General features: G+C 31.2%; 1 protein-coding gene across 1 annotated transcript in view; it reads right to left on the bottom strand.

The window, feature by feature from the left end:
- Positions 1-336: 336 nt before the first annotated feature.
- Positions 337-22242, bottom strand: part of LOC143044871 (proto-oncogene tyrosine-protein kinase receptor Ret-like) — a 77517-nt gene continuing 55611 nt past the window's right edge. The window contains exons 4-21 of the mRNA XM_076217088.1: positions 21970-22220; positions 19366-19507; positions 16881-16996; positions 15930-16031; positions 14801-15029; positions 14127-14342; positions 13237-13464; positions 12328-12605; positions 11073-11226; positions 10663-10770; positions 9901-10118; positions 9208-9330; positions 8570-8640; positions 8112-8152; positions 7429-7525; positions 6003-6102; positions 3449-3527; positions 337-2673 (exon numbers count right to left, since the gene is read on the bottom strand). Coding sequence (XP_076073203.1) covers positions 2411-2673; positions 3449-3527; positions 6003-6102; positions 7429-7525; positions 8112-8152; positions 8570-8640; positions 9208-9330; positions 9901-10118; positions 10663-10770; positions 11073-11226; positions 12328-12605; positions 13237-13464; positions 14127-14342; positions 14801-15029; positions 15930-16031; positions 16881-16996; positions 19366-19507; positions 21970-22220 — 2816 coding nt within the window. The 3' untranslated portion in view covers positions 337-2410. The remainder of the gene's footprint in view (positions 2674-3448; positions 3528-6002; positions 6103-7428; positions 7526-8111; positions 8153-8569; positions 8641-9207; positions 9331-9900; positions 10119-10662; positions 10771-11072; positions 11227-12327; positions 12606-13236; positions 13465-14126; positions 14343-14800; positions 15030-15929; positions 16032-16880; positions 16997-19365; positions 19508-21969; positions 22221-22242) is intronic.

Genomic DNA, 22242 nt, shown 5'->3' with positions numbered 1-22242 from the left:
CTTTAAAATCTTGCGTTGTCTTAGTAGTTTTCTATTAAACTGTCTTTTTGTCGCTTTTCTTTTTAGCCATGGTATATTTTCCTTCTTTCCTTTGAATGACGGGTTTTTGATTGCTTCCTTAGTATCTAATGACACTTGTTTGGAACACACAATATTAAAGTGAATACAGAAATGGGTTACAATAGTTTTACGCCGTACTTTGACTTATAATGGTTTACTTTTTACAAATTGTGACTTTGATAGAGAGTTGTCTCATTGCCACTCATATCACATCGTCTTATATATACGAACAATAGTTAATACACCAATATAGCGGAATAAAAGCAAAAGATAGAATTGTCAGAAATACTGCATTTATTCAAATCATTGACAACAAATGTAAGATATTAATATACATTTCCATTACACGGTAAAGCAAACCCATTCCAATTTACAACTCAAAATAACAACACTATAAACTGTATGATTGGTTTGTGATTGTTGTTTGTGTTAATAGTTTGCATACATGATAATATTTATGCATAAACTTTATCTAAATTCAAACAAACTTGTTTTGTCTGAGAATGTTGCAAATGTGGGCTTGATTTATGAAAACAATGATGTAAAAATGAAAAAAATATCTTTCCATACAAATGAAAGCCATTAATATGTACGCCTTATCGCTACTGTAGAAACGGAAATGCAGGATTAAAAGTACCGATATTATTGTTATTTTTAATCTAGTTTCATCCAAAATGTCAAATAATTTTTCTTGAGTTCTTTTTCTCTACATCCTAATTAAATAAATACAATTGGACGAGTTGCTAGCAGGTATCTTTTTTTTCAAACAGATAGTCAACAAAATAACTGGAATGTACCGATACCCGTAAAATTGTAAGGAAATGTACCATGTATAAAAATAGAGTTAGACATTTTGATTTCTTAAGACAGTATTGTTTAAATAAAAACTAAAATGCAAAATTATCAAAACTATGCTATCGGAAAGTCAAAGAGGTTAAAAGGGTAGTGCCATTTGTTTTTAATATTCTTTTTCCCACTTATGTCTTTGAATTTTAAATGGAGTGAAGGGATAATCAAAGAGGCTGAAGAGTGAAGGTAAATATTTTCATAAGGTCCAAGAAATTAAGTAAACGAAAAGCAGAAATGCATTAAAATTTTTTTATATAATAAGGTTTTCATTTAAAAAAAAAAACTGTTCTTAAAATTCCTAACAACTTTATTTCGTATTTTTTACATGTAAAATGTAATTTAGGAAAAGTCTACACGTGAGTCAATTCTCGCGTTGCAATTAAAGCCATGACCAGTTATTGGAAATACATATAGTAATAACAATTATCTTCATTACACAATATGATAATGACTGCCAATATCATCCATCATATATTCACTACCAGAAAAAGAACCAAAATCTCTAAAATATAATGATTTTTAGAACTAATCATCTACATACCCGTTTCTATTAAGTCACACTATTCATGGAACTAATATCACAATATTTTATCAGACATAATAAAACAGTTTTGACAGTTATAAATATGGTTACATGTATGCAGAATATACTGTCTGCAATTTTTGTACCCAATTTGTGACCTTATTTCGAAAATGATGAACGCACATTTGATAAATAATGGCACTCTTTTTTACTTTGGCTGCTGTTAAGGCTTGACAGACATTTGATTTTATAAATAATTGTAGTTTTTAATTCACAAAGCAGCTACCCAAGCAAGTAGTATACATCAAATTAAATAATATATATTTATCGTCTTAACCATTAGACAAATACATTTATTTACATTACATTTAATTATCATTATTTATATATATATACAAGTTTTATTGTATATGCTGTTTGGCATTGTGTCACAAGAAGCGGAAATTTGACCGTATAACACCAAATATTAATGACAGAAAACTATCAATAAAACCATTTTAACTTTGGGCCGTAATTGACTTCCTTTTGCACCAACAATGTACTGTGGTTGCGCTCAGAATGTACAATTTAAGGCTACAATTTATCAAATATATTTTGATACAAGTTATACTATTGGCAAAGGTTAGTATCATACCAAAAGGAAATTCTGATTATGATACAAATAATACGTATGTACAGATACACATGAAAATACATGTATATACATGTTTTTTTGTCCCTTGAGATTTAGTTTGACCTATATGACCTATTCAATGTAATTACTTAATAACAGAAACCACAGCTATCAAGCATATTTTATACATTTTACATATCAAATATTCAGATAATATATAAGAATATCTACATAGACAAATATTTGTTTGAAGTTCATTGCATAATTATATATAGGTTATAATGTATATATGGACTCCATCACAGAAAAGCATGACTAGATCAATTAAACAATTTCAATATGTACACATCACAATATAAATTAGATCACACAACCGTTTGTTCCGCTTTGGGACTGACTAGACCTTCATTAATAAAAGGGTTTTTACTTCTATTGTCAATCAGTAAAGACGCCATCTCTGAAGTTTCACTTTGTTCACGTTTTGACAACGTAGAGTCTGAAAATCTAGTGTTTGTATCAATAGGGTTAGTTAATGCTGGCGTAAGATATGAACTTCCACTGTTCCTATTGTCCATAGGTGTAGGTTCGGAATGTACAGGTAAAGGCCGACTACCAAGTATAGAAATCCCTGAAAATAAAACAAATACTATTAAATATAAAAGCATAACTATAGAGAAAAATGCATATAGACCAACATAAAATACATAGAAAACTAAAGACAGGACAATATGAACGCCACCATGAACCTGCGTTGATCTCAGCTTCTCCGGAAGGTTTATTATACCGTGCTCAAGTGGCACCCGACGTATTGCTCAAGGTAAGTACATATTCGATGATAAAATTAGATGATGTTTAAATCGAACAAAATTGGACGGGATTATGCTTTAAACAAATGGAACACATCCTGTAATACCGATATTGCATAACGCACAACCAAGTCAAAATGGCTTTCTGAAAACTTTTGCATTTTTTAATTTTTGTACTTGACGATTTATAATATAAAAACCAACAGAACATATTACATAGAATACAAACATATCTAGACCCGATGAATACGACAGCGATAAAAAAATAGCTCTTAATCATTTCTTAAGCACTGGTACTGTTTAAACTACACGGACGGAGAATTTGGAAATAAAAATAGAATATACTAATAAGTCATAGTTATCTCAAAGTCATTCACTGTGACAAACAACTGTTGCTGACAAGAGCAAACAGTTTTTTTGTGATGTATTAGTCATATAAGTTATAAATGATATGTCTTTGGTGTAATGATAGGGTTCTACTTTCTGAAAAGAGAATAGAGCGAAAATCTTGGTAAAATCTGACCTTAATCAATCAAATTAACGCTGATACAAATGTAAAATACAACTGCTAAATTCAACAAATTAAACACTACTCACCCGATACTGATGGAGCATATCGACTGCCAAAGAGGTCTGATGTATCATCTTCAAAACCACCCGTCAGTTCTAGATACTCCTGTAAAAGTTTTAGAAGCTCTATCAAATGTTTTTTTTATAGTTTATTTACATAGTTAAAGCAGTCTTTTCAAAACTGAGATTGGTATAATATGAGAACTCCCTGAGGGTAACTGATTTCAAGGGTGTACCAGGCTAAAGCTATGCAAGAAAAGTTTGGTATTATATTATTGCATATCGTATATGTAATTAGAGACAATGTCTATAATAAAATTAACGGTACCAATTTTCTTGCACCAGATGCGCATTTCGACAATAAAATTGAGAATGGAAATGGAGAATGTGCCAAAGAGACAACAACCCGACCATAGAGCAGACAACAGCAGAAGGTCACCAACAGATCTTCAATGCAACGAGAAATTCTCGCACCCGGAGGCGTCCTTCAGCTGGCCCCTAAACAAATATATACTGGTTCAGTGATAATGAACACCATACTAAACTCCAAATTGTACACAAGAAACTAAAAGTTAAAATGATACAAAACTAACAAAGGCCAGAGGCTCCTGACTTGGGACAGGCGCAAAAATGCGGCGGGGTTAAACATGTTTGTGAGATCTCAACCCTTTCCCGTTACCTCTAGCCAATGTAGAAAAGTAAACGCATAACAATACACACATTAAAATTCAGTTCAAGAGAAGTCCGAGTCTGATGTCAGAAGATGTAACCAAAGAAAATAAACAAAATGACAATAATACATAAATAACATCAGACTACTAGCAGTTAACTGACATGCCAGCTCCGGACCTCAATTAAACTGATTGAAAAATTATGTCTTCATCATATGAATATCAGGCACAATCCTCCAAGTGAGGGGTTTAGTATCATACCATCATAACATATATGAGAAGAACATAAGCCGTGTCATACCAACAACTGGTTTATTAAGAATAAATGTGTTTAGTTCCGATGCAAAGACCCTATAAGTGAATCAATATTAATGCCAAAATATGCAATCTTTAATGACCTGACAACAGTATCGTAACTATATCCCTTCTTAATAAGTCTATTAAAAGGTTTTGTTAGCTTCTGAGGTGAATACTGACATTTTTGTGCTTTATAAAGAATATTTCCATACATGTCTCTTCAGTGATGCGCGTGGCCAAAAAATTTGAAATCCAAAGCTTATATAAAAGATGAAGAGCTATAATCCAAAAGGTCCAAAAAGTATAGTCAAATCCGTGAAAGGAATCAGAGCTTTGCAGAGGGAGATACATTCCTTAAATTATAATAATTTCTATCAAATTTTAATGACACGAAAAATCCGTATTTTCATGTTTGTGACAGCACAAGTGATATTCTTAATTTTGAATGTCAAAAAATTAAAAAAAAAAAGATAACTAAAGAGAGACAACCGTGAAGAAAACAATAAGATGAAAGGACAAATATCTATTGTTGAAATATAAAAAATAGCAGCATGGTCCAAACAAATATGAGGAATGATCAGATGTGCTCCTCCAATTGATCCGCATTGCTCTGGAATCGTCACATCCGGCGATTTAATGTAACTATCATAACATTTATTTACAGCTCCAGTCGATAAGTTTTTATATAAACAATCCGTTTACTTAGCAAAATTGACAGAAATGCAGTTTTGATTGAATAAAAAAGTAAGACAGTTCATCTTGAAATTCTATTATTATATTATAGTTCAATGGACACATGTATGCGTGCTATAATTTATTTGGTATTGATATTGTATATACTTTATATACATATCTATAATACTAAAATTACGAGGTCCAATTTGTCAGCCGTCATCACGTAAAAACGACGAATCAAAGAATTCAACTTTATATACAACTAATATAGTACAAAGGTGTAGATTAAAAATTACACCACTCCAGGCCCTTTTGTTTTCCACGTAATTAATATTGCCAATAATTAGGAAGTTCCGGGTCGAGTCCGATACCCGATATCAATAGTATAATCACGTTACCTATTACCTTATCTGTTACAGTACGTTCCGCATCTGACAGGCGCACCACCAAACGGTGTATTCAGGATTACTATGCTATATACACGGGTCATAATCACAGGGTTGACACTACTAAATTGTCAAATTGTTACCTATAGTATTTTAATCCGTAAGACTTTCTAAGATAACAATACGAATACTAAAAATCTGGACTAAAAATAAGTTTCAATTTGTTAGCGGGCATGACGTAAAACAGCGATTCAATGAAGAATTCAACTTAATTGATAACTTATATAGGACAATGCTGTTGATTTAAAAATACTCCATTCCAGGACCTTTTGTTTTCCAAATAATTAATTTTACCAATAATTGATAAGTTCCAGTTCGACGGGTTCAAACAGAAAGATTTGAAAGCAGAGAAAATTGTGTATCTTATAATCGGCATGTCTTTATCAGATGACAGTACTAATACTAAAATAAGGCTTGCGCATAGTTATATACTTTAATTCAGTCACGGACCCGCGATATCACGGGTGTGTTCTAGTATTTATTAAATAGTACCGTTCTTTGCTGCAACATTCTATCAAATATATCTGCAAGTTTTGAAAATGTTGGTCTATCCTGTGGGTCTGTTTTCCAACATTTCTGCATCACAGCATATCTATAATCAATACATTTAATTTTTATTACATCTATATTCTTGGACTGCACAATTTGAATTTGAACAGATGTTACATTGGCGCGAACATATGGTTTGACGTTTGCCCGAACTCACCTTAATGTTTACCTCTCACTAAATAGAGTATTGCTGCAGCGTATTTTAATAAACGTAGTAAACTTAACCTGAAGAATAACAAGCAGGATGATTTGTTGTCATTTACGATCGTTAATTTCACGATTGTGCTCATTGTTTTCCCTTAAGCAAAACTTTGCAATCGCGATCAGTTCTTACATTGCATATTAATTTATATATCTACACGGAAAGAGTATCGAAATTCAAGGATGTTTCCCTTAAAATGTCTCTGTAATTGTAAACTCCCTCTTGAATGTCATTCTGACAATGTCATTTCATTTTTTATCATTATTATTTTTTTTCAATTTTATCTTTTCGGAAGTGAAATGTGTTTTGTAGTGCAAACATAGGGGCAATTCGCGCAAATGTAACGCCGACCAAAAGTATGACAAACTCGGACAACTTGTCATTATTTTATACTATTACGTTCATATTCAATATGATAAGTTTATTTATTCATAGTTCGAGATTTTTGTTATTCATACAAATAGGAGCACAATTTTTTTTTCATAAAAATAATAAGTCTTTATTTAACACATCAGTGTGAAAAAATGTTCAAAATATTTTACTCAAGATGGTTTTTCGATTTAAAACATACAAATTACCTTGATGCCATTTCACCTTGTATTTATGTTAGAAACTCAAAACTATTGCGTCGCAAAACATGTTGTTTTGACATGTTTGCAGCTTTATAACTTTACAATTGTCTTTTAAGAATACAAATGAGCAAACTGAACAAATCTAATGAGACATACTTTTTCACCTAAATTGAATTGATGGTGCCATAAAATTGAAAAATTAGCAATTTGATATAGGATTGTTTCTAGTTTATATCTGGGAGTTATTTAAAACACATTACATTATCTTAGAATGGGTCTATTTGTGGAGACGATCACATTTTAGACGACAAAAACGTGTCTCTGCTGATTACAAAGTAATTAGAAAACTAAAATAAAATCTTTTGTTACACAAATGAAGTAAAAGGATTGGTTTTCTTCTAAATGTAATTTCATATTCTAGTTTTATTTGAGAATGTCATGAAAATTAAAAAAAAAAAACAATTGAAATTTACATTTGCTTGATATTCAGAATACTAGCGATTCTATCAGTTTATGTTTGTAACCTGATTGTTATTTTCTAATCGATTTATAAGATTTGAACATGGGTGAACTACTACTGTTTAATTTGACTTACAGCTCATCAGAACAATTTTCAGGTCTGTCCATACGATAGCCTGCCAATAATAGGTTATAAAGACGCTCTGGTGGAACACCTGGATATGGCGGTGCACCTGATATAAAAAACAAAGACCAAGCTGATAAATCATATGTTAAATGTATAATAATTCATATACAGTTTATTGTTAAATTTGGTGAAATGTTCTACAAAATATAATAATTTACGAAGTAGATTTATTTATTTTAAAACTTGAAATCCGATCAAATTTAATCGAAAAGTGATGTGAAAGTGTGCTTTGTTTGATAAGCAATTATAGATTTAATATCGTCAGAAATGCCTAGACAGTTAGTCTCAACATCAAAATGTAAATGTTATACAATGTACCATGGATGTAAACGTGCTTATATGTCAATTTTGTGGACCAATAACTTGATTTGAAGCCTATACGGTTGTTTTTCATTCGTTTAATGCTCTTAATTTTGCAATCTGAAAAGAGATCCGTTCTAAATTTTCCTGGAATTTCAGTTTTTTGTTGTTTAAATTTTCAATGCATCTAGTCTGCCAAGAAAATCTCTTATTTGATTTTATGAAGTATTATCATCGATTTGTTGCTTGAAGTATTATACTTGTTGTACTGTTCATATTTCATTGTAAACTACATGTTATCTTGATACAAATATTCTACGTTTTACACTTACCGAGAGTAACAACTTCCCATAAAACAATACCAAAGGACCATCTTAAAAGATAAATGCAAATATGATTATCACTATGGGTATAGGCTGTAAGCCTGTATATGGCATCAGTTATAATAATGCAGCATTTTGTATTTGTAGGTTGTTGTTTTCTATTCTGTTGATTGTTATTATAGCCTACCTTTTGCGGTGTAAACTCATTTTCATCCATTAAAATGACTGTTGTTTCTGTAAATTATATTGCATTTCACTGAGATATTTCTATTTTATTCCTCTTTAATAAACCTGTCGATCCTTTTCGATTTACGGATTTGATTTAAATTTGATATTTACACTTTTTTTATGCATTTCCTTTGGCTTAAGTTTGTTACCCACCTCTTTTTTTTACTAGTAATCAAATTATGACTATTGAACATCGATATACTACTGTTGCCTTTTTATAGCGACTTGTATATACTTACACATCACTTTGTGTGGTATATATTTGTGCATATAGTGACTCAGGTGCTAACCATTTTACTGGAATTCTTCCCTAAAATAGTTTTAAGAAATAAAATAATTTTTTTTCAAAATATATCACATCTGAGTATACAAATTAAACAAAGCGAATATGATAAACTTCCTTGATTCAATAAAAAAAAACTTAAATTGGAAAAATCATGATTTAAGTATATTTTTTAATCAGTTATATATGAGCATTGGGGTATAACAATATTTTAACTTTTAGTGTTGATTGATTTATGTTTGCTTAACACCTTTTCAGCATAAAAGGCTATATAGCGGCAATTTAAGTGTTGAAAACAGTATTTTATAAACGTTATGTTTACTCTCACTTTCAAGTATTATACAATGTTTATTTTTACAACGTATTTTGTTTTATCAAATGTCTGCAGATATTTATGAAAGTTTGCCACTTCAGTGTGCAAAAGATTTGAACGTGTAAAACTATTATGATTTTTATTTATTCAGTATAACTCATGTTTGATCTAAATATCACACTATTTAAAAATGTTCTAAAAAGAAAAGATAAACTTAAAATATATATACAGCCATATGCATGTACGCTCTAGTGAAACGATAAAAAGTGAATTGTATCTACCTTGCTTTGTTTAAGATATGTATCAGCTTCATAAACATCTCTAGTTAAACCAAAGTCTGATATCTTTAACACTTTGCCTGAACCAACTAGAACATTTCTAGCTGCTAAATCTCTGTGAACAAGCTTCAATAAAAGAATATACATTTAATGTCTAATAGTCTGAAATACTACAAAATTATTGATTCCATACTTAGTATACAATTTTTACTTCTCTAATTAACATAAGTTTGCACTTTTTCCATTTAATACCACCGATAAAATTTAGAATAAAAATGCGGAATGTGTCAAAGTGATAACAACCCGACCAAAGAAAGAGCAGAAAACAGCCGAAGGCCACGGATGGGTCTTCAATACAGCGAGAAAATCCCGCACCCGAGCACCCGGAGGCGTGCTTCAGCTGACCCCTAAACAAATGTACTCGTTCAGTGATAATGACTGTTATACTAAATTCCGACACCAATACTATACATATTCCAAAATATGATAAAATATGAATAAGATTGTACAAGTAAGCCAACTATTCGTTATTGTCTACATTTTCAATATATGAATTACAAACGTGATTGAAAAAGAGGGAGAAAACAGATGAGAATCAATAACAAAATACTTTTAGATATTTTTCTCAAATTGCTCAAAACAAACAAACCAATATTAAAATGACCATAACGTATTTGCCCTCTATTATTGACTTACTTTGATTTCGCTCAGATATTTCATCCCTTTTGCAATCTGCCAACCAAAGGAAAGCAAGTCCCGAATTGTGAGAAGTTCGGGTGGTTCTTTTGGATTTGAAATATGTTTTGATGGTTTATACCGCTGATTAACATAACCGTTTTCTTCAAGTCTAGAATTTCGTAAGTAACTAAGTAGAGATCCGTGTTCACAGTACTCCACTATCAGATATGTTGGACCTGTTTAAAGGAAAAAATAACGATTACAGCTGTTAACTAATGCTAGCAAGTTAAATGTTTGGTTTGGTTGCTTGCTGTGTGTGTTTTAATGGTTGCTAAAGCAAGACTGACATCCGAAATCAATATGAAAAGGCAGAGCTGAACTTTTATACATAGTATTTAAAGTTTATTTAAAATTATTAAATAATCATATTTACCTATATACAGGTTTAACTCCGCCTACTTATATTGCACTTCCATCACTTTTTATTTTACCCTGCGCCGGTTTGCCCTATTATATTTTTAGAGTTTGCGCAAAATCCAATGTTACTAAAGGAAAAACATTCAATCTTGAAATGTTTATACAAATTTACTGAGTTTAAAAAGCTCATCAAAGATGTTTACAATTTTGAAATCTTGATTATAGTCGAGTATCCGATAATTGTATATTGTTATGTAATCATACTTCCGATTTGCTGTGTTTGTATATTGATGGTGCAACGTTGTTATGTAATCATGCTTCCGATTTGCTGTGTTTGTATCCTGTTATTCGTGAATTACTCACCATTTTGAGTGCATGCACCCAGTAATCGTATTACATTAGGATGTTGAACATCTTTCAGTAAATTAAACTCCGACCATAATGCTTGTTGTTCAACCCCAGAGGCACAATCTAAAAATTAAAAAAAAAATATTGATTAGCTTCTATTTTTAAATGCAATAATTCGCCCTCATGGAAAAATAAATATCAATAGGAAATATTTATTATGACATAATATTGAAAATGTGAGAATCCAATTATAGCAGAGTGTTAAATTTAGTGTTGATCTATTAAGAATATATTAAAGAAAGAAATTTGCAAAGAAAGAACACAAACTGAAGATATAAACAGGCAAATAGATTATGATTTATTTTACAAATCCATAAATTTTTATTTTTATTTAAAATAATTTGTTTAAATAAGTAAATGTTTACTTTTGAGCATTTTTACCGCTACTTCAGTATAATTTTGTTTTCCGTCTAAGTTGTAGGCTTTAGCTTTTACAACTTTCCCGAATTCTCCTTCACCAAGAGTTGTGTCTAATTGTAGATGTTCCCTCTCAAATTCCCACTTTGCATCTTCTGGGGACTACAATAGAAAGAAGAAAAAATCTAAGTATTGATATGGAATATACAATTTTGCAGCAATTTAGAAAAAAGGCATTTGGATTAACCAATGTTGCACAAATTAAACCTTTCCTGTTTTTTCAACATTGTATTTATCAAGCCAAGTGTGTGACTCAATCTGGTCACAAATTAGTATTGAAAAAACAATAACTAAAAGTAACATTTCGTATAATTTGGATTCTTAGAAAATGCAAATATATTTTATTTGTCAAGCATTATCTCGACGAAAGGTAATGTTTGCGCCCTTCATATTCCAGTTTATATATGAAAAAAAAAGCTTTTCAGTGAGTTAATTCGTATTGTTATCTTCACTTTAACCTTTTTTATAAACTTGCCACAAATAAAGTAAAACAAAACAGAGAATGTTTCCTATCCTTTAAGGGTTAAAAGGTGTAAAGAAAAAGTCAATAAATTTCAACGTCGTGATCTAGCTATGATCATGGTATTTTTTTTAATTTTACACAGAATCACATCATAATTTAAGACATCTGATTTCATTAAAACCACGGAAAATATCATTAAACAATATCAAATGTAGTTTATGTCATAGAATCAGGTGTTCATTAAAATTTATAAAAAAACTTAGAACAAAAAGAGCAAAAAAAGGCGAATAAAATTCTTAGATAATATATTATGAATATATGACATCTGTGTACAGAGTGACACTTTGTCCTTTGGTTTCAGTAGCACATATTCAACTTAGGGTGTTTGCATCGATCTAAAGCATATATCCAATATATAGAGAATATTATATATCTTTTTTAAATAACACATCCATATCAACTCGAGATACCAATATAAACCCAAGATCTTTGATTAACTGTATTTAGCGAAACTATTTGGATCTTTTGGTTTTCAATGCTTTTCAAAATTGTTCTTTATTTTGCTTTTTACTTTTTCGAGCGTCCCTGATGAGTCTTTTGATAGACGTAACCCGTTTCTGGCGTTTAAAATTTTAGAAACGGTCAATTTATCATGTTCATTTGTGCATGCTTTCAACCAACTTTTAGGAGCTGACATTGACATTTTGATCAAGAAACAAAAAGCGTGTTAAAAATATTACCACGCTGCTATTGTACGACTCTTTGTAATATGGACCATACTGTGGGGAAGAGTGTTGTGTCCTGTAATCCCTATCGTCAAAATAGTCCGACGGTATAACAGACATTGATGCGACACTTCCGACATGTTTGAGTGTTTTATTCCTCTGGCACTTAAATCTTCTTGTTTTCCATACAAGAACAAACAAGCATGCAAGCGCGCTGATGCATCCACATATCGTTGCTATTGTTATTTTACAGTCTATATCACAGATAGTATGATCACTGTTATTAAGTTTGTCTGCAAAAGATTGACAGATTTATGACATTATATGAATTTTATGATAATACATTTATCTAATAAGAAGGAAATATCAGTTATTAAACATAAGAATGGTAAATGAAAGGTAAATAAAGTCGAGTCCGTTCGACAATTATCGCATTTTTTGCGCCTGTCCAAAGCAAGGAGACTCTATCTGTTGTAGTTCTTTTTACTCCTATTTAAGAGCTAGCTGACTGCGGGATTTTCTTACTGCGTTGAAGACCTATTGGTGTCCTTCAGCTGTTATCTGCTCTTTGGTCGGATTGTTGTATCTTTGAAATTATTCCCCATTTCCATTCACAATTTTATTTGTTGTTTTTTTAATTTCTCATAATGTTTAAGAAATATGATGGAACAAGATTTTCAAAACTGGTGATTAACTAATTGATAAACTCGTTTAATGGAATTGAAATCCAACACAGCCAACCGCTTTATCATCCGTTCCTGTATGTATTCATTTTGAATTTTCAAACTTTTACTCATTAGATTAAAAGTTTTAACTGTATATTCTTTTATATTATCATATATAAAATATTTTAAGTTAGGTACGGCAAACTAGATAGAAAAATAATATATATCAGACTGTCGATGCCACCATGAAAATACCTACCATCCAAAACTGGATCAACCCTAACATTTTCTATGGTTTGGTTCCTATCTTTTGTACTACTATTATGTCCGCCAGGTTTGTATATGACCGAAAGTGGTGTAGTTGACTTGAAAGGAGGGGGTTCAAAGCAAGAACATTTCCCGTTATAATCACACCAACAAGGTCCAGTAGCTTGTAAAATACCTCGCCCTGTCAGGGGGTCCTGCTTCACAATTCCAACAGCCTCAGCTATAAAATAAAATTATATATGAATTCAAATAGATTAAAACACTGCAATTTTGCTTTTTTTTTTGTTCATGTTGTTTATAAATCGTCAAGTGTTCGGTCCATATACATCATTGGCTATCCAAAATTCGGCTTTGAGCGTCCTTGATGAAGTTTAATCTAAAAAAGCGCTTCGGACGATTGAAATTTTATAACGTGTTGTTTTCATTTTATAATTGACGTCACAAACATTAGAACTATTGTGTTTTGTTTCCATTTCAATGTAGCTCGTGTAAATGTTTCCAAATATGCTAGTCACGAATTAGAACGATCTTAATCTCCTTATTTGTATAATATAAAAGTCAAATAATTGGTTGTACATAAATCACATGTTTCGAGACTGCAAATCATTTAGTTCAAACGTTGACAATCTTTATTATGTTTAATTATATTCCATACTAAAGAAATCTTTAGAATATACATCAACGATATTATGACAGTTTTCTACTAACTAAAGCTTTCATTATTTAATTGTTTTCCAATATTTCCTTCACTAACAACAGTATTTGATATAATTCAGGTCGAAAACAAACATGGATACTTCATAGCACTTTTCTAATATGTTTGTTGGTCACGTTTGTAATTCATATATTGAAAATATAGACAATAACGAATAGTTGGCTTACTTGTACAATCTTGTGGACACAATAAATGAAAAGCCCTTTCTAAGGGGTCACAGACTTGATCAGGACACGTATGTAAATCTGGAGTACATGTTGAATATTTAGATTCAAGACCACCTCCATCATTTCCTTGACGCCAGACACATTTCCCATTTGGTGCACCAAGGCCACAACCAGTTTCACAATATTGCTTATACATAAAGCGGGAACAAGACTCATCTATAAAAAATCACTTATTATTATATTTGAAACTAATATATTTTAAAACTAAAATGCATGTTAAATGTTTCATGTACAAAGCCAAGAAGCCATGAAGCCAAGAAAAAAAACGGTTTCATTTAATGTTGTTTCCCTTACCTTTCCTTTCGATTCGATTCTTTATTTTTTATGAAATGAGGTGTTGAATATTGTGTGTCATTTCATATTTATAAGCAACGTTGTTTGTCATATTGTGTTTGGCATTGCACTAAATTTCAGATGTTTAAACTCATAAACCTTGGTAATAACTTCAGACATTATTTCAATATCCCCTTGGTTTGTATTTGTGTGTGCTAGTTTCAATTAAGTGCCTTTTTCTTTACATATTTGGATAAATATTTAATTAGAATTTGTCAAATACATGATCAAATTAATGTACAAGTACCTTGACAGCATTTACAGAAAACGTTTATACTCACTACAAGGCTTATCAGTCTTCAAGACATGATATTGTCCTATAACAGAGATAAACAAATCTGTTTGGAAGTTATCCGGATGTGAGATAACAGTGACTTTAACACCAATATCACTCTGTCGTAACGTATCCGCATTAGAAACATAAACTATACCACTTGTTATATCAAAGGCATGTTTTGGTGGATTCATTACATATACAGTCTTATTAATATGTTCAGGAAACTTGTACACCTGCAATGAGCATACATTTTATTAATTGAAAATAAAATTGTTTCGCATAAGTACAACGAATAACATACCACAGTAGTGTGTTTTAGAGTTAAACTGAAGACATGTTTTCCACGACAGAAAATGTCAGATGGTTTTGTATTTAACATTGTCACGACCACAGCGTGTCTTGTGAATTTAACCCCTGGCGAGACCATTAAATCCTTTTTATAACTGTTTTTATTTTTAAATATTCTATTTTATCGATCATCGAGTAGTGTTGTCTATTACTCAGCAAAGGAAAAACATTTTCCTGTATCCTGTGTATGTTTCATTTGAAGTATAAATGATAACTAATTAAATTTAAGAAAAATTCAGAGTAATTGACCGGATAAAATATTTATATATACACAGTTAGATGGTAAAATGAGCTTCCGGGACATTTTCCAATGTTTAATATCACTGAACAACAGACATAACAAATCCGGTTTGAAGAACAAAGTATTTGTAAAAACAAATTCAATCAATCGGATCTGTTCAAGCATATAGAATGGATAATTGTAAAGGAAAGTACCACATAGACCTGCAAATTTCCACCTGCATATTGTCCGTTCATTCCGTTAGTCTTAGATGTCTATTGAGTAGTTGATTCATTGACAAGCATATCGCATCCTTTATGTTAACTCCTGGTTGTATTGGTGTCAGAAAGTTTCTATAGCTTTGACCGACAATATCCTTTTAAATTTACAAAATGAAAAAAGGAATCTTCAAATTACTAAATAAGATTCTTTTAATTCAAAGTAATAAACAAGAAAATTGCGTTTTCAGTTTGTTTTAGATTTATGAGTTTGACTGTCCCTTTGGTATCTTTCGTCCCTCTTTTATAAACAAAGCTAATATAATAACTTTTAAAAAAAATCGTACCTGAGTAAACTGACTTGCACTTCTATTTATTCGCAGCTGAATCATTTTGCTATTATCGTTGACTGCCTTTGTACCTTTCTGCCAACGTAATTCTAAAATTACCTATAAAATAAATGATACATCCTGTATTCAACTTATGTCTTATATCTTAATAAAATATAACTGCAAGGTTACTATGCCTGTGTGTCTCTTGTATTCTTCAGTAAATAACACGCAGCAGTATTAAACCGATGTTCGATAAACGTATGCTATAAACTTATTTTAAATATACAAACTAGGAAGAGGTATTAGCTACCTTCATAAATAACAAACGCGTGAGCTCTGGAAAAAAAATACTGTCGTGAATTGAAACAGATACACTATGTCGGTCAACAAAATTTCTAGTGTTATAGAATTTAGTCGTTCTCCGTCATTACCCTGATGTATGAGTTTTGCTTCATGTACTCACCCATGAAGTCCAAATTATATAATCGTGGATTATTTCTGTGTTCTTGTTGCAGTTTTTCAAGTACATAATATAGTGTGTTCATTTCACTTTTATTTTATTGTCATTTTAAGTTAATCAATTGGAATGTTTTGTTGTCTTTGTTGTTATCTTCCTATTTGATTTGTTATGTTTTGTTTTTGTTTCCTTGTTTTTGTTTTAAATAACGATACATGTTTCAGATGATCGGATTCAGGTTTGTTTTATTTTATTTTTAAATCTACACAAATACAAAATGTCCGTTGTTGTTTACTTTAAAAGTTTGTTCGATTCGTCAATGAATTGTAAATCATATAACTTTGAATCAATGACAAATATCATATACCGGGAATGACGTCAACATCAACATCAATTAAACTCAGCACAACATTTTTACTACTTGTTTTATTTACTTTTTTTTAGCGAACTATTAGCTTTTCCTGGTAGCTCAACTTTCTTTCCGAAAGATAATCGCATATGGAACTTACTCTATCAGATCTTGTCTCATTTGATGACAGCATATATCCTTCATCGATAAAAGCAACATTACACGTGTAATCCTCCGGAAGTGGTACTTTAGGCCTGGTATTATTAATGTTAACGACTGGAATTAAAAGTGGACATTATCAATAAGTCGATGTTAACTACAGAATTACATGTTTAGTATACTAGTTAACACTTTGGTTAATAGATGTTTACGATGCATTTTGCTACGTATATCACACCCAAGACAAATTAATTTGTCAGATATCTCACATTTTCCTTATAGTTAAGATGATTCGGATATAGTAAATCCAGTTTTTATTAGTCTTATTTTTCAGATAATACAGTGGTTATTGTGTTCACAGGTGACAATAAAGCAATGAAAACCTTGGAATAAACAAAATAATTCCAACAAAAAATCATGCATCTAAGACTAAACCTTTTAATATGATTTCATTTGACATGAGTATACGATGCCCTCTCTTTGGGCGTCACCGAAAAGTCTTGAAAACGAAACCCGCTTCAGACGCTATTAAAAAAAACATTCTGGTATCTGCGATGAGCGTATTTGAACTAAACAGCTACGATAGCATCTGAAGTTTAATTATTTATCAAAGGTACCAGGATTATAATTTAATACACAAAACTCATCAGTGACGGCCAACGAAGGCATCGTATACTCATGTCAAATGAAATCATATTAAAAGGTTTAGTTTTAGATCATGATTTTTTTATTAGTTGTTAGTGGCTTTGAACTACATGTAGCTGTCAGATAACTACAAGTACTCTCAGATCTGTTCCTAGTGTCTTTTATTGTCGGGTTGTACATGGACCCGGCCACGTCCACTTGTATTTTTGTCCATCTAATGAGTTAAGCCCTTTTCAACTGAGTTCGTTCTTATGTTGTACTGTTACACCACTGTCCAAGGTTAGGGGAGGGTTGGGATCCCGCTAACATGTTTAACCCCGCCAAATTATTCAAATATGTGCCTCCCAAATCAGGAGCCTGTAATTCAATGGTTGTCGTTTGTTTATGTGTTACATATTTGTTTTTAGTTCATTTTTTTTATATATAAATAAGGCCGTTAGTTTTCTTGTTTGAATTGTTTTACATTGTCATATCGAGGCCTTTTAAAGCTGACTATGCGGTATGGGCTTTGCTCATTGTTGAAGGGCGTACGGTGACCTATAGTTGTTAATGTCTGTGTCATTTTGGTCTGTTGTGGACAGGTGTCTCATTAGCAATCGTACCACATCTTCTTTTTATATCATCAGTGACGCTCAGATAAAATAGTTATAAAGCCAAACAAGTACAAAGATGAAGAGCATTGAGGACCCAAAATTCAAAAAAATGATGCCAAATACGGCTAAGGTAATCTATTACTGCGATGAGAAAATCCCAAGTTTTCGAAAAAAAATCAAAGTTTTGTAAAAGGAAATTATAAAAGTGATCATATAATTGATATTCATATAAACACCGAAGTGCTTAAAACTTTACTTCGGCTGTCTGTCAGATCGTATTGACCTACGATTTCAACATTAAATTGTTAAGCATAACATGGGCATCCTATTTCCAAGTACGACATTGTCTTACATTATGGTTAATATTGCATTCCTATACTATTTCAATTTAAGTTTCACCTTTTATTTATTCAGGTAACGTTTTTGTTTATTCTGACATCTAGTTAAAGAAAAATGCATTAATTATTAGATACTGTAAATTCAGAACTTATTGCGTGCATTTATCATTGCGATTTTATCTTCAACTCTGTATTTTTTGGCTTCATAACTATTTTGATATGAGCGTCACTGATGAGTCTTATGTAGACGAAACGCGCGTCTGGCGTACTAAATTATAATCCTGGTACTTTTGATAACTATTATCATTTTAGACTAAAATGCTATTTTTTTTTTTTTTTTTTTAACGATAACAAATATTTTATTCAATCATTTCCTGCTATATAAATACTATATCTCACAAACATGTTTAACCCCGCCGCATTTTTGCGCCTGTCCCAAGTCAGGAGCCTCTGGCCTTTGTTAGTCTTGTATTATTTTAATTTTAGTTTCTTGTGTACAATTTGGAAATTAGTATGGCGTTCATTATCACTGAACTAGTATATATTTGTTTAGGGGCCAGCTGAAGGACGCCTCCGGGTGCGGGAATTTCTCGCTACATTGAAGACCTGTTGGTGACCTTCTGCTGTTGTTTTTTATTTGGTCGGGTTGTTGTCTCTTTGACACATTCCCCATTTCCATTCTCAATTTTACTAAGTAGCCCTAAAATGCTATTTTAATTTTTGCGATATCGCAAAAAACCTTGTTTAATTCATGTCGAAAAATTCAAAATACGAGTTTAAATTATTGTGATTATAACCCTGTCGCATTTTTTGCAATAATAAAAAACATCGCAATAATTTGTGAATTTACAGTACTCGTTGACCTCTTTATCATTATGCAAACTATTATTGAAATCACAGATACACTTACTTAATCTACAAATTGTTACGTTTGGTACCCGGAAACCAAGTGGTGATATAGCGTGACATATGCCCAGAGAGTCTCCAAATACTTGTACAGAAAACTTTGAACAGTCAAAATCATCTTTATCTGTCACGATAACTTCAATTCTCTGTAAAAGCAAAGTTGAGAAAAATCATATATATACATGTAGCGGAGCTTGCAGATATTTAATGATAGTCATATAAATGCTTTTTTTTTATTTCTCATAGGAATAAAGCTTTTGTTTGGAGTTAATCTAATATGAAAGTAGAAGAGCACAGCTGGTTCTCATGGGAGTGCCGAATATTAGAAAAAAAACTTAGCTCCCAAAGCACAACAAATATGTTCTCAATCAAGAAATCTAGCGTCACGATAAAGTCAGTTTCAGTTTATCTTTTGTTTTAATCAGAGTGTCTATTTCGATAGAATAATGTATTCCTTCCTAAAACAAGATATTAGGGCATTTTACTATTTTAGGCCAATATTTAATTCCTTCATCAAGCATTTACACACAAGACCTATTGTTTGTTGATCTACCTGCGAGGACAACATCACAATTGGCATGGAGGCAGGACAGGATTTAAAGATTAATTAGGTTATTGAGTGCATTGTACATACATGTGTATATGAAAATGAAAAATTTAAAGTCTAAAAAAATTCAATGTAGATCTAAAAGTACATATAGTCCTCTATAAAAAGATAATGAAGATGCAAGTTTATTGTAACGACCTATAAAACTTGATGGGGTTAATTTTGATTGTATATAACATTCACCTACGTCATACCATCGGAAGTTGCATCATATATCACAGCACGCCTCTCAATGTTCATGCTGTTGCTCAGATGTAAACTTAATCAATTATGAAATTATAACTATCTTCATACATTTTTTTGTTGAAAAAATCAATGTCATTATGAAATGGAAGACAATTTTACTGCTTTCACACCATGAGCAAATGTTTTCCCGCATTATTTTTAATCGTTACATCCGGTTGTTGTTATATCATGTGTTGACACATAATAAAAATTGTAAATTATAGGATATTCGATAATGTGAGATTAAATGTACTTTTTCAACTGGAATGATTTTACGTTCAATTGGTGGATAATAACTTGACTATTTGATAGCTATTTCATTAAGCAGACATTTACTAGGTTTAATATACCCGTTAACATTTCTAGATTATAGGAAAAAAACCTCAGCGCCTTTTTATTGAAATTTTGGGAATCTTTACTTGAATACACAAACAACTGGCATCTTTCCTAACTTGATAAACATACTAGCGTTTAATTTCTTTTAATAATTTCCTCTTTGCTTCAGAATATGTTAATGTGAGCATTATTTTTCTTAAGAAAGTAAATTTGGATTGTTTAACTCTATATCATATGTCGGTGTCCTTCATAGCTGACTTTACGGAATGGGTTTTGCTCATTGCTGAAGAACATGCAGTTACATTTGGTGGGTTCATGTAGTTGTCTTATTGTCAATCATACAAGATCTCTTTATTTCACTAAATAGGTTATTCTAATTAGAATAGAAATATTTAAGCATTGTGCAATTAATTGTTTGGAGTATAGACATAAAATGCAGATTGGCAACTCAGTTAAATTGTCTGCATTATCAAATCAAATATCACACGGTTCACTCAAACATTTTCAAACTAGTACTTATTCACGTTCTGACATATTCATTTTGTTTTAATTGTGTTACCCTTTACAATTAGAACAATAGACTGGCATTTGAGAATTTAGTTAAGTCACAATAGACTGGCATTTTAGAATTTGGTTAAGTCACAATAGACTGATATTAGAGAAATGGGTTGAGAATATTTCTGAAAATAATTCAAAACGTTTCGTAAAATTACCTGATAAAATAAATTGCTGATGAACAAGGAATTGAAAACTAACATCAAAATATTCAAGAAATCAACAAAATCACAAAGACTGGAATGATGTTTGACTTTTTATACTTATGTTTTCATTTTGAAAGTACAATAATGATGCCATGAAATTTTAAGGGATTTCTGGAAAGGGTATGGGAAAGATTTTAACATTGTATTTAAATCAAGATTTCAATGAAATCTAAATAATCAAGTGATATCTTAACTGCAGGAAACATAAAAATAATTGTTCATATTTAATGAGAGTAACCATTATTGTTAATATTATAAGATTATACTCATTTGAAAATATCAATTTTATTTTTATCACACAGTTAATGTCCAACAAAACATTTGTATTTTTGTCGTCCGATGATCTCGCAACAAGCGATTAGTGTGCTTAATAAGCTTTGTCTTTACAATGTGTTTCAAAAGATGTTTTTAATTTCAAGATCATAGAGTTTGAATGCACGCTGAAAGGCATTTTTCTCAATTTTAAACATTTGTTTTAAAATAGCATCCTGGGGAAATTGAGAGGATTTGTAGTCGACATTAAAGGCAGCTCTGTGACATGTCAAACCCTTAGACAATAATCCTTGAATCTTATCGTGTGGTGAAAAGTACAAATACCTGCACTAATCTGTAATTGTAGTTTCAATGGTATTTTGAAACTCAATATAATTTAATGATATGTCGATATTAAGAAGTATACCTTTTTGTCGTTTGTCACAAGAACTGATTTGATTTGATTTGATCCGTCTTGAAAAAGTGGCGGACTGTCATTCTGATCTTGAACTATAACATTTAAGTTGGCAGTATAGTTTCTACTTGTCTTTCCTTGTGTCAGCTGACATATTACTTTTAAGTTCCAGTTAATTTTTAATTCAAAGTCTAATGGTGACAAAACAGAAAATTCTGAGGTTGTTGAATTAATCCCAAAAAACTTTAAAATCTGTTGATCTTCTGAAATGACAGAAAAATAAAA

The sequence above is a fragment of the Mytilus galloprovincialis genome, chromosome 9, assembly GCF_965363235.1.
Source record: "Mytilus galloprovincialis chromosome 9, xbMytGall1.hap1.1, whole genome shotgun sequence".
Lineage (NCBI taxonomy): Eukaryota > Metazoa > Mollusca > Bivalvia > Mytilida > Mytilidae > Mytilus > Mytilus galloprovincialis.
This window is presented reverse-complemented; position numbering and strand designations above follow the sequence as displayed.